At 47.1% G+C, this 12,028-nt stretch overlaps 1 protein-coding gene across 1 annotated transcript in view; it reads left to right on the plus strand.

Moving 5' to 3' along the window:
- POU2AF2 (POU class 2 homeobox associating factor 2) overlaps positions 1–11,147 on the plus strand; it is a 38,532-nt gene extending 27,385 nt beyond the window's left edge. The window contains exons 3-5 of the mRNA XM_008261670.5: positions 6,318–6,360; positions 9,181–9,455; positions 10,415–11,147. Of these exons, the coding sequence (XP_008259892.4) occupies positions 6,318–6,360; positions 9,181–9,455; positions 10,415–10,816 (720 nt within the window). The 3' untranslated portion in view covers positions 10,817–11,147. The remainder of the gene's footprint in view (positions 1–6,317; positions 6,361–9,180; positions 9,456–10,414) is intronic.
- Positions 11,148–12,028: the final 881 nt, after the last annotated feature.

Raw genomic sequence — 12,028 nt, forward strand, 5'->3', positions numbered from 1 at the left:
GCAAGAAAGGAATGCCAGTGTTCCCTCACGTGGGCATGACAACCAGGACATGTGCTGAAGACTCTTGCATTAGTCTGTTCCCTCCCAATCTAGGAATTATGTAGATGAGAGGGGGTAGTTATTCTGAACTCTGAAATCTGTCCAGTGAACTTCTCCCCAATCCCATGTAGACCTTTAGAATTTTTCTATGATCTGTGAGATGAACTGAAGAGGCACTTATCATAGATTTTTATATATATCCATATAAATATTTCCCAGCTCATGATATAGGGGATATAAATCAAGTATAACTATAAAATAATTAATTTGGTGGAAATATTTTATATCATGATCATGGTGGTACATCACAAAGGCTTGTCGAAATTCATCATATTGTATGCTTAAAATTTGTGAATTTTTTATGTATAAGCTATACCTCAATAAAGCAAATCATCCAAAAATAGAATATTGCTTGAAGGATTAAGGATAGATATATGTAGGTATCAGACAAGAAAGTATCCAATACCACTTGATCTCTATATGCTTTTATAAAACTATATAATATCTCTGGATTCTGTAAGTTTAATTTTACTAATTTTTTAACTATGATGCTTTCCTATTTTTATTTTTGAGTTATTAAAATGCCTAGAGGGCAATCTAATGTGGTGATTAAAAAAATTTCTGATTTCTGAAATCAGAAAATCCTTATTTGATACCACCACCCACCACCACCACTACCACAACCAGCCCCATCTTAAGAGGGGAACTTGGGTTATTCTCTCTGTGCCTCTGTTTTCTTGTCAGTAAAATGAGACTACTACTACTTTTAGAGTTGTTTTGGTAATTAAATAAGAAGGTACATTTAATGAGCACATTTGAACATAGCAATTCTAGACAGTGTGTTTGTGAAATTACTGTGAGTAATTGGTACTGAATTACCCCTATTACAGTTTAAGTCTCTACTGTGAAAGGTGGGAAATTATGGAAAAAACAAAACTATTTGTGCTATGTAAAAGCCAAGAAGATATCAACATCTACGTTCAATTCTCTTTCAGGCAGAATGAGGGGTCAGCAGGAGGAGCAGCAAAACCAGATCCTCCATAAAACAGATTTTAATGAGTGTTGAACTAGTAAAATGTAAGTGAAATCTCCAAGCTGGAGTTAGGGAGACAGAAATTGGCATGGGGGATTGGAGGAAAGTTTGAGCAGAAGTTAAGGCACTAACTGATGAGAAAGTAGCAAGGTAAAAAGGATGCTGCCCCGAGGACCAGGTGGAGATTGGTCCAGAAGCTACTGCCAACATTGGGAAGCTGAATCTGGGACTCTAGGATTGGTCTAGGGAACCTGAATTGGAGCTGGTTCCCAAGAAATATAAGGACAAACAAAAAATGATAAATTTAAATTTCCAGAATTTTCAGATATTAGAATTACAAATTACAAAATACAAAATATACAATAACCTAATAAGTAATGAACACTCAACAAAAGACCTTCAAAAATTACCAAGCAGATAACAAAGAAAGCAAATGGAATCTATAAAAATGAAAAATATAAAATCATTGGTAAATACAATTCAATGTGTATTCACACATTAACCAGTAAACTACCTATAACAAAGAACTTCATATAAAGAAATCTGTACTAATCTATACCAAAATATAGAACAGAGAATCACAGATACAAAAACAAAATGTTAAAGATGTCAAGGATAAAAGTAAAAGTTCTAACATATATTTAAGCAAGTCTTTGAAGGAGAGAATGGGGGTAATAAAGAAAAGAAAATATTTGAAGAGAACATGGTTGACATTTTCCAGAATTTATGAAAAAGATGAGTCCCCAGACACACAAAGCATATCCTATATTAAGCAGGACAAATAAAAAAGAAATTTACTTCTAGATAAAATGAGATGAACTTGGATAACCTTAAAGACAAAGAAAGCATATTAAAGACAACAGAACAGAAAGAAATACTGTCACGAAGAATAACTATAAGATTTATAGCAGACTTCTCAATAGCAATCATGGGAGCCAAATGACAGTGGAATAGTGTTGATAAAGTTCTGAGAAATGAGTAACCAGAAAATTACTATTGTGAGCCTAGAAATATTACCTTTCAAGTACAAGATCAAAAGAAATTATATTTCCTGATAAATAAAAACTGAAGTATTTTTATCACCACTGCCACCTACACATTAGGGATTCTCCTGTAGAATTAGTTTAGAGGAGGGTATTAATCAGAAAGAAAGTCTGGAAGAAAAGGAAGCAAAAAAAAAATAAGTAAATCAAATACAGATTTACCCAACAAAATGACAATTATGAAGTCTAATTTTTGGAGGTTTAACAAAAAGAAACAAATTGAAATATAAGGAAATAGCATATTCATGTAAATTAGGACAGGAAGGGTATGAGTTACTGTCCTAAGCTTTTGTATGTCACTCTAACATATTGTTTGTAGAGTTTGTTAAATATACATGGTGAAAACTGATGGATAGTCATAAAGAATGGAAATAGAGCACATCGTTACCACAGCAGGCAAAGGGTCAAATTATATAAGAGAAGGGAGCAAAATGCTACTTTCCATCAAATAATAAGTAAAATCAACTGGCTTGTAGTTGTGAAGTGTTTGTAGAGTCTTCTGATATTAAAATTGAGTTAGCAGTCCCTCAGTAATAATTCAACCTGGGAAGAAGGAGGAGTTATTAACAAGATGCTAGAGGTTGTTGATAGAGGGAGAGAAAGATAGAAAGCTTTTGAAAGTTGAAAGGCAGGGGCTGGCACTGTAGCACAGTGGGTAAAGCTGCCGCCTGCTGTGCCAGCATCCCATATGGGCACCAGTTCAAGTTCTGGCTGCTCCACTTCAGATCCAGCTCTCTGTTATGGCCTGGGAAAGCAGTAGAAGATGGCTCAAGTCCTTGGGTCCCTACACCCATCTGGGAGATCTGGAAGAAGCTCCAGGCTCCTGGCTCCAGAATGGCACAGCTCCGGCCATTGCAGCCATCTGGAGAGTGAACCAGTGAATGGAAGACCTCTCTCTCTCTGCCTCTCTCTCTCTCTTTCTCTCTCTCTCCTCTCTCCTCTCTCTGTGTAACTCTGACTTTTCTGTAAATAAATAAAAATAAATCTTTAAAAAAAAAAAGAAAGATGAAAGGCAAAGGAGCTGTGTCAGCCACAGAAATATAGACTGGACTGACAGACAGATAACTGGCTGACTGATCCCAAGGGGATACTGAAGTGCTGGTCACCAAACTGGGCGTGTGCTCTGCGTTTCACAGAAGCCTTTATCCTGTTTCCAGGATGAAGTTTAAGAGGAGGCAGCCAGAGAAGGTGGGAGGAGAGAGAGAGGGCTTCTCCCCTGCAGCACCCAGGACAGCCACCACCACGCCACCTCCGACTTACCCTGGCAAGGAGGCTGAGGCAGAAGCCAGAAGGTACAGGTGTCAGCACAGACATTCAAGGAAAGACCCAGACAGAGCTGGAAATTAGAGGATAATTCAGGATAGCATGGACAAGGTGACATGGGAAATACACCCAAACACAAATGCATCCATGTTAATCATGCCTTCTTTCCTTCCCTACTAATCTAACCTCAGTACAGCCTGATCTGTACCTACTTCTAGCTACTGCATGCCCAGAGTTCCCTTCTACCATCTAACAGAGTTAACTTATTAACAGGAAAATATATAAATCAGAGCATGTTTAGAGGAATATACCATAGATGTGAAGGGATCTAAAAACGTATCTTCATAACAACAGCAAAAGAGAATACACTACTTACTCTATGCCAGGTGCTATTCTTAATGCTTCACATATATAAGCTCATATAATGTGCACATGCCCACAATTTCACAGCCAATAAGAGGCAGAGCTGTGATTCAAACACAAACATCCTGGTTCCTGAGTCTTCACACTTAAATACTATGCTGTTTCTGAGTGGATGGAGGATATTTTGCCTAAAGAAGATATTTTGCTTGGAATTCAATGTTAGTCCTATGATCCAAACATTTGTGTCCCTCAAAATTCATACGCCAAAGTCCTAAGCTGCAATGTAATGGTATATGGAGGTAGGCCACTGGGGATGATTAGGCTATGAGAACAGAACCCTCATGAATCTCCACAAGAAACCGGAGAGAAATGATCCTTCCCCATGAAGACACAGCAAGAAACCAACCTTCCACCAATCAGAAAAGAGGGCCCTCACCAAGAACCCAACATCCTGAACTGTTGGAAACCAGCATTTGCTGTTTAAGCCACCCAGTCCATGGAATGTGTTACAGCAGCCCAAAGTGACTATGTCAGTTGGGCAATGATTGCCTGTCTTCAAACATTCGAAGGTCCGCCAGGGAAGAAGGAATCAACTTATTCTACATGGACTAAAGAGATTAACACCAGGAAAGTGACTCTTTTCAGCCCATTTTGTAACAGTCAGGGATCCCCAAAGGAAAAATGGGCTTCTGCCAAGGGTATTCAGCTGTCACTAGAGATTAGATGCACCTGGTAATACATGGTGAGACCCTAACCACTGAGTAGGTGGCTGAATGACATTGCCTATAAAATCCTTTCCCACTCTTGAGAGTCTGCTGGACTGTGAGAATCCATGCTACAACTTCAAATTCAAGAGCCTGTGCTGTGGCGAAGTTAATCCTCCACCTGCAGTCCCGGCATCCAGTACTGGGTGCCAGTTCGAGTCCCAGCTGCTCCACTTCCAATCCAGCTCTCTGCTATGGCCTGGGAAAGCAGTAGAAGATGGCCCAAGTCCTTGGGTAGGCCCCTGCACCCGCATTGGAGACCTAGAAGAAGCTCTTGGCTCCTGGCTCCTGGCTCCTGGCTTCGGATTGGCCCAGCTCTGGCCATCATGGCCATTTGGGGAGTGAACCAGTAGATGGAAGACCTCTATCTCTCCCTCTCTCCCTCTCACTGTTTGTAACTCTGCCTATCAAATAAATAAATAAAACCTTTAAAAAAAAACTTGAAATTCAAAGAACCAGGTGCTGAGTGTTCTCAACGCCTGTAAGAGCGATTCTCCACTTACTCGCTCCAGGATATCTTGGAGCCAGGATTTGCATGTGTGTATTTTACGCCTCTGCACACCTGGATACCCTTCCTTCCAAGGTCAGCGTAGACAGCACCTCCTCCAGCATGTGCTCCCCCATCCCTAATGCCAGCACAGGCGCCCCAGCCAGGCCTCTTCCACACTCTCGTGAACCATCTTTTCCATCACCAATCTTCCCCCGTGCTGGTTTCCTGGCGCTGCACTAACCAATTCCCATGGACAAGGCAGCCTAAGGCAGCAGAAGTGGACTGCCCCCACAGTTCTGGAGGTCAGAAGTCTGCAATGTGGCTGTCAACAGGGCCGTGCCCTCCCTGGAGGCTCCAGGTGGGAAGCCCGCCTCACCTTGGCCTTGCTTCTGGCCGATGCCAGCGATCCTTGGTGTTCCTTGTCTTGAGGTTATACCGCCCAGATTTCTGCCTGTGTTTTTGCCTGGCCTTCTCTCCTCAGTGTCTTTAAGGGTCTATCTCCTCCTCTTACAAGGACAGCAGTTATAGGAGATTTGGGGCCCATCCTAATTCAACATGACCTCATCTCGATGTAGGTAATAATGTCCGCAAATATTCTATTTCCAAATAAGATAACATTCACTGTAATAGGGTCAAGACCTTGATACATTTTTTTTTTTTTTTTGGTGATGAATAACTCAACCTCCAACACCCCCCACCCTCTCACACTCACCAGACTGTGGGTCTTCAGTCCACATATCTGTATGGTGTCTAGTATGACCCACATTCTGCTTGGGGCCCAGAGGACAAGTCAGTTAAGTTCCCCATACTTGGTGGAGCTTCTGTTTTGTGGGTAAACAAACACTAAAACCTGGATCTTCAACGTAGAAGTCAGATGTCAACACCCACACACACACCCACACACACACACATACTTTAAGAAGTTTGTGGAGAACAGAATTTAAAAATAAGTTTCTTTTGGTGCAAAACAAATTTGAAATGTACACATGGTTTTTCAGCATACTCATTTCCACAAACTTTTTGAAATGCTCATGCATCTATCTGATGATGGAATCTTGACACACACTGGAGAACACAACGGGTCTGCCTCTAGCCAGTGCTTTTCGGCAGGTGGGCCAGAGCCTGCAAGTCTGGTTTCTCTCTGTCCCCTGTAAAACTTCATTCCATGTACTTGAGTTCTTACTCTAAACTGACCCCCACAACCCAACTCCCCAACTAATAGGTCAGAATATCAGAAAATAAAGCTTATAAAATGTAGTCCTGATTTCAAGTTCCAACTTGCAACTAAAGAAGGAAACACTTGCTTTCTGTTTGCCTTCCAGGGCGCCGTCAGCTCCTCTCAGTCTGCATTTGCCCAGATGCCAGGTGAGTCCTTCAGTCAACGAGCAGCGAATTCCCTTCTGAGCTTAAAATGAGTGTTTGGGTTTCCACTCTTTTATGACTCCCTTACAGCACTCCCAAAATGCTGCTTCTTCAAAATAGCTACTTTTAAAACACAACATCATTGAAAAAGACCCACCCACTCATTCCTGAATGTAGAACTCCTGATGGAATCCCTTCGGCTGGTTCACTCCCCAAATGCCTGCAACAGATGGGGCTGGTCCAGGTCTTAGCCAGGAGCTAGGAACTTAATTCTGGTCCCCCACATGGATGGCAGAGACCCAAGTACCTGAACCATCACCTGCTGCCTCCCAGGTGGCATCAGCAAGGAGCAGGAATTGGGCATGGAGCTGGAGTCAAGCCCAGGCACTCAGACATGGGATGCAGGTGTCCCAAGAGGCGATGTAGCCACTGTACCAAATGCCCACCCTAAGGGGAGCCTTTTGATCCCTTGCTAGCACAAGTATTTGGGACAAAAGCAACTTAGTTTTTAATTGTCTAATGTGCTGACACCATGATCTGAGAGAGGACACACCTACTTCAGGACAGAAAAGGAGCCCTGAGGGCAGGTGAGAGAACTACCATTTGTTTGGTGCTCTCTGTATCTCAGACACTGAGGTCAGCATTTTGTATCCATTTTAATATGTGTACCTCATTAAATGCCCCACCCCCAGGACTGGAGGCATTCTTTTTTTTTTTTTTTTTTTTTTTTTTTTTTTTTTTTTTTGACAGAGTAGACAGTGAGAGAGAGAGAGAAACAGAGAGGAAGGTCTTCCTTTACCATTGGTTCACCCTTCAATGGCCGCTACGGCCTGTGCAGCGCGCTGATGCGAAGCCAGGAGCCAGGTGCTTCTCCTGGTCTCCCATGGGGTACAGGGCCCAAACACTTGGGCCATCGTCCACTGCACTCCCAGGCCACAGCAGAGAGCTGGACTGTAAGAGGGGCAGTCGGGACAGAATCTGGCACCCCGACCAGGACTAGAACCCAGCATTCTTAATAATAGTGTTGAGTACCCTCATACACACACACAACAAGCCCTACTGGATCTCAAACTCAGGAGTGCCAAGGGCCTTCTCCATAGCATCAGTGCCTTCAGAGCCAGATAAGGGGAAGGGATAAGAGCAACAGAGGAGCCCAAATATATGCATGCTCCTGGCCTGTGCTTCCCAGTCATAATTCAAGTCACTGTCCTGATGCTCTTCTACAGAAGGAGATTTCTCTGGCTTTTCTTTTTCCAGCTAGACTTAGTCTTCCTTTTTTAAAGGAGAAATTTGCACACTTAGGAGAGCAGAGGCTGTGGCGTTCTCTGCATAGTTGATTTTCTTTGGAAACTGGAAATGAAGACACGACAGCCTGCAAGCCTTGCCGACATATTCTTCACTCTGCTCTCAACCTCCCCATGCCCATGAATATAAATTCATGACGTGAAACAGATCCTAACTTATTGACATTAACTGTTTTCCCCAGGGAAGTGTGCTCATAAGGAAAATCCTAACTGCAGCTTCCAAAAACTGGGACAGATTGGAAATTTTAGGTTATAGAATTTAAGGTGGAAAATGGAGTGGGTTGGATTAAGCTAAAAGTTTCCATAGGAGATTGCAATTTCTTCTTGAGTTTTCCATGGAATTGTTAGACAATATTATACTCTTGGATCTTCATAAAAAATATGCAAGACATGAGCTCTGCTGCCTCAGGCCTTCCAGAGTTGTAACAGTCAAAGCATAATGGACATGATATTAAGTGCCACATCGTGTGGGCTGGCCAAGTTTTGTGCACTCAGAGGTGTGGATGAATCATGGCAGCAGAGTCTGATGAGTCTGTTTTCTCGCCCAGTGGAAGAGGGGGCAGGGCAAAGCTCAGAAGGGGCCCACCGAGGAGAAGGGAAGGGATGGAAGACAAGCCCTTGCATCTTGTCCCTGGCTCGGCTCTTTTGTGACCTCATTGGTCCACATCCACCACCAGCAGGCATAGCTAAGGCATCAATCAATCATACAGGTCTTGTACCCATGCCCTGCATAGGCGCTCGCTCGCTCTCTGTGTGTGTGTGTGTGTGTGTGTGTATGTCTCTAAATGACAATGTATTTCCTGCGGCTGCTAATTCGGCGATGATGCCCTTCTTCCATCATTTCACCAGCTTCGCCTTAAATAACACTCTTGTCACTTTCAGCTTTTCCCCAGTCTCCCCGGAGGGAAACCCGGTGCACCACCATGCACTGCTTAAGTTGCAACGCCCTGGGGAGCCGAGTGAGGGACCAGGGATGGCCACAAGAGGGCAGCAGATAACACGAGACGAGGCAAAGCCAGAAGCCTTTTTGCTGTCTGCAATTGGCTTTCTGTGTAGCTTTTCTCATCCCAAACCAAGCCCTTTATGGACGTCTGCCGGATGCAAGACAGCGTGAAAAAAGCGTCAGTGTGCAACGAGGCGGCAGAGCACTGCCTGCCTGGGATTCGAGGGTCGCGTGTACCCCCTTACCTGGAGATCCCGTGTCTCAGGTAGCAGGCCCAGGAGCAGCCTTGTGGCCATGGGGTCCTGTCTGTGGGGACAGCTCAGCAGCCGGGAAAATGATGGTACGACAGTCACCTAACTCGTCCTGTTAGGTAGGATGACCTCCAACACATGGCTTATTTGGGCCGGAAATGCGAAAACACAAGGACTGCTGGAGCTTTGCAAGGCACGTGTCAGTCTCCACGGTAGCGGCGGGGTCAGGCTCACCCAGGGCAGAGGCCCGGCTGCTGCGCCAGCGAGGCCTTGACCTTGCAGGGAGAAGGGCTCTGGGGCCCATGGGCTTTCCTTCTGCCCCCAGGCTCGCCGGCCATGTCGGGCTACTACGGCGTCAGGAGGTCCTTCCTGTCGGACTCCGACTTCCACAGCAGCAAACCGTTTCCAAACGACGGCTACACCCCGAGCGTGGCGAAGCCCTTCCCCTGCGAGGCCCCGCTCGAGCCCTGCTTCCCCGAGCCCTACGCGGACTACCGCTCCCCGGCGCTGGGCCCCGGCGCGGGCTCGCTGCTCGGCGCCGCGCCGCTGCCGCCGCTGCTGCCGCCGCCCTTCCCGGGAGACCCCGCTCACTTCGTGCTAGTGAGTTGCACGCGGCCGCGCCGGGGGGCGCACGGGAGGGCGGGCTTGAGGGTCCGGGCCCCGCCCCTGCTAGCTCGGGCAGCCCAGGTGAGCCACTTCGCAGCTCCACGGGAGCCTCGCTCAAGGATGAGTTTAACCAAAGCAGCAAGGGAGGCCCACGCCAGGATCTAGGTCCGTTTTGTTAATGCTCCACTGATGTTCCCCCAGCCGCAGCCGGTTAGTGCGGGTGGGCACGACCCCTCTAGCCCACAGGAAAGAGCACTCAACGTGCATCTGGCCACGGCTAGGCAGTCATCCCCCAAGGCAGGTACAGACCACCACAAAGGTGGAACTTAGTGCCAAAGGGGTTGGGGGTGGGAATTAAGGTGACTGGGTAGTCTGTGCCCGGAGTTTTTATGTGCTTTGGTTCATCGGATACTTGCAACGTCAGGATACTTTTATGAAAGCACCATGTTACAGATGAACAGAGTAAGGTGCCCGGTTGGGAAGTGGCATGGCCTCAAAGGAACCCAAATCTTGCCAGCTCCAAGCTGCCTCCGTGCTCGCCGCGGGCAGAGCCACCTCCTTGGCCCATTCAAAAGCTCATCCCGTAGTGCGAGGCCTACCCCTTCCGGAAGTGAGCCGGGCACTGACCCTGCCCCTGTGCATTCCAAATGTTATTCCTGGGTAAATGACAGCTCGGAGAGAAGGCAAGAGAGTGCCTTATTATGAGCAGTAAAATGGCGTAGAGATGCTCATTTTCCTGTTCTCACATTTCACTCATTTCCGAGAAGGAGAATCTCAACACACACACAGTGGAGTAGAAAGGAACTAAAAGTTACCCTGCTGGTGTCACACCCGAGGGTCAAACCGCCTGGGAACTGGGGCTTGGGTCAGCCGAGGGAGGGCACCCAGCTGCTCTGGAAGCCCCTCAGAGCATTGCCTAACGAAGCCCCCCTTGGCCTCTCCATCCGCTGCAGAGGGACTCGTGGGAGCAGACGGTGCCTGAGGGTCTCAGCCAGCCAGAGCCCCTGCCCGCCGACGCCCTGCAGGCCTTGCCACCCAGCGCCAGCTGCCTGTCCCAGATGGAGCCAGGAGGCGCCACCCAGCACAGGAGCTCCAGCTGGGCGTCCTCGCTGGCGGGGCCCCAGTCCTACTCGCTGCATGCGCTGGAGGAGCTGCATCACACAGCCGGGTACCCCACCCCGCCTCCCTACCCCTTTGCTCCTTTCATGACCATGGCAAACGATCTACCGCCCAAGGTGGCGCCACTCGCCCCCGACGAGGGGGCCGACCCCTCTCCTCTTCACGACCCTTCAGCTTGGACCAAAGACGACGGCAGCATGGCCTGGGGGTCGTATGAGTGCCGCAGAGCCTACTGACGGGGTGGTCCCAGGACTGCCCCGCTTCTCTGTCAGGTAGGCTCTGTGTTCCTCAGATGGCTGTCGGGTGTCAGCCCGTTCGGGAGGAGCCGTAATGCCACGCCTTGTGAGGGGACAGCAGCGTTGACTTGTAACGCTCCCCGCCAGAACCCCGCTGAAATTCCCCGCAGCGGCCATAAGTGAAGCACGGACTATGGTAGTGAGGGGTCTTGACAGGGAGGGCTCCTCCGAATCTTCCTCCCCGCATCAACTTCTGAAGCTTCTGTTGTCTCGGACTATCGATTTGGATGCTGATTTTTTTTTCTGAAATTTACATTAAAAAAGTGTATGCCGATCATAAAACATATGCATTTTCCTGGCTCGTCTTTCTTAGTGATGACCTACACATATTCTTTAGAAAAAGAGAATGGCTAGGGGGTAATATGAAGTGGGGCATACAAAACAAAGCTGTGTGGGGCACACCTCCCTCCTTCCAGTGACTTGGAAAGGTCACGTAGAAAATGCGACACCATGCAGAAATGTTGCACCGTCAATAAAATGGGATGAGGTCGGGAGACGATGGCTTCATAAAGACGGAATTTTGACTGTGCTCTAAGACGTAGGATGACCAAAAATTAGACCAATCTGAAGAAGGCCAAACATTCTCTTTGATCATTGATAGCCTTCATGAAGCTAAGACATTGCCTCTGACGACATACAGTGATCAATGTGGGTGCGTAAAAAGAGCATTCTGTGACCAAACAAGGATTCATGCGTTCTACAAGAAATTAGGACTAAGCTATTGGCAAGAAACACGGGTTCCAGGCACCAGGAAGCAAAGGGAGTTGGGAGGACACTGCAGGGGCAGGCGGTGTGAGCAGGCGACACGACACCCATGTCCTAACTCTGGGAAGCTCGCCGGCCTGGAGTGCACAGCTCTTGCAGGGAAGGCTCTGACAGCTGAAGCATTGCTCTGTCTTGTCTCGGATTCCTTTGCCAGTTAAATTCTCAGAGTAATTCTCACCAAGCAGCGAACCTAGGTGCAGGTCCAGCCCAGTTTAAACGGCTAGCACACACACTGGATTTACAACTGCAGGAGTCAAAGCCCACAGGTCACACCTACACCCCTCCTCCCATCTTCCTGCCACCTTCTGTTCTTCACTCCCTTCCCGCATCTTTTTGACCCCTCTCCTCCCTCCTGACCCAGTGCTGAGTCCCTCAGCTTCTGGATAG

This window comes from Oryctolagus cuniculus, chromosome 1 (assembly GCF_051225735.1).
Source record: "Oryctolagus cuniculus isolate XC-2025 breed Fujian yellow rabbit chromosome 1, ASM5122573v1, whole genome shotgun sequence".
In the NCBI taxonomy this organism is placed as follows: Eukaryota; Metazoa; Chordata; class Mammalia; order Lagomorpha; family Leporidae; genus Oryctolagus; species Oryctolagus cuniculus.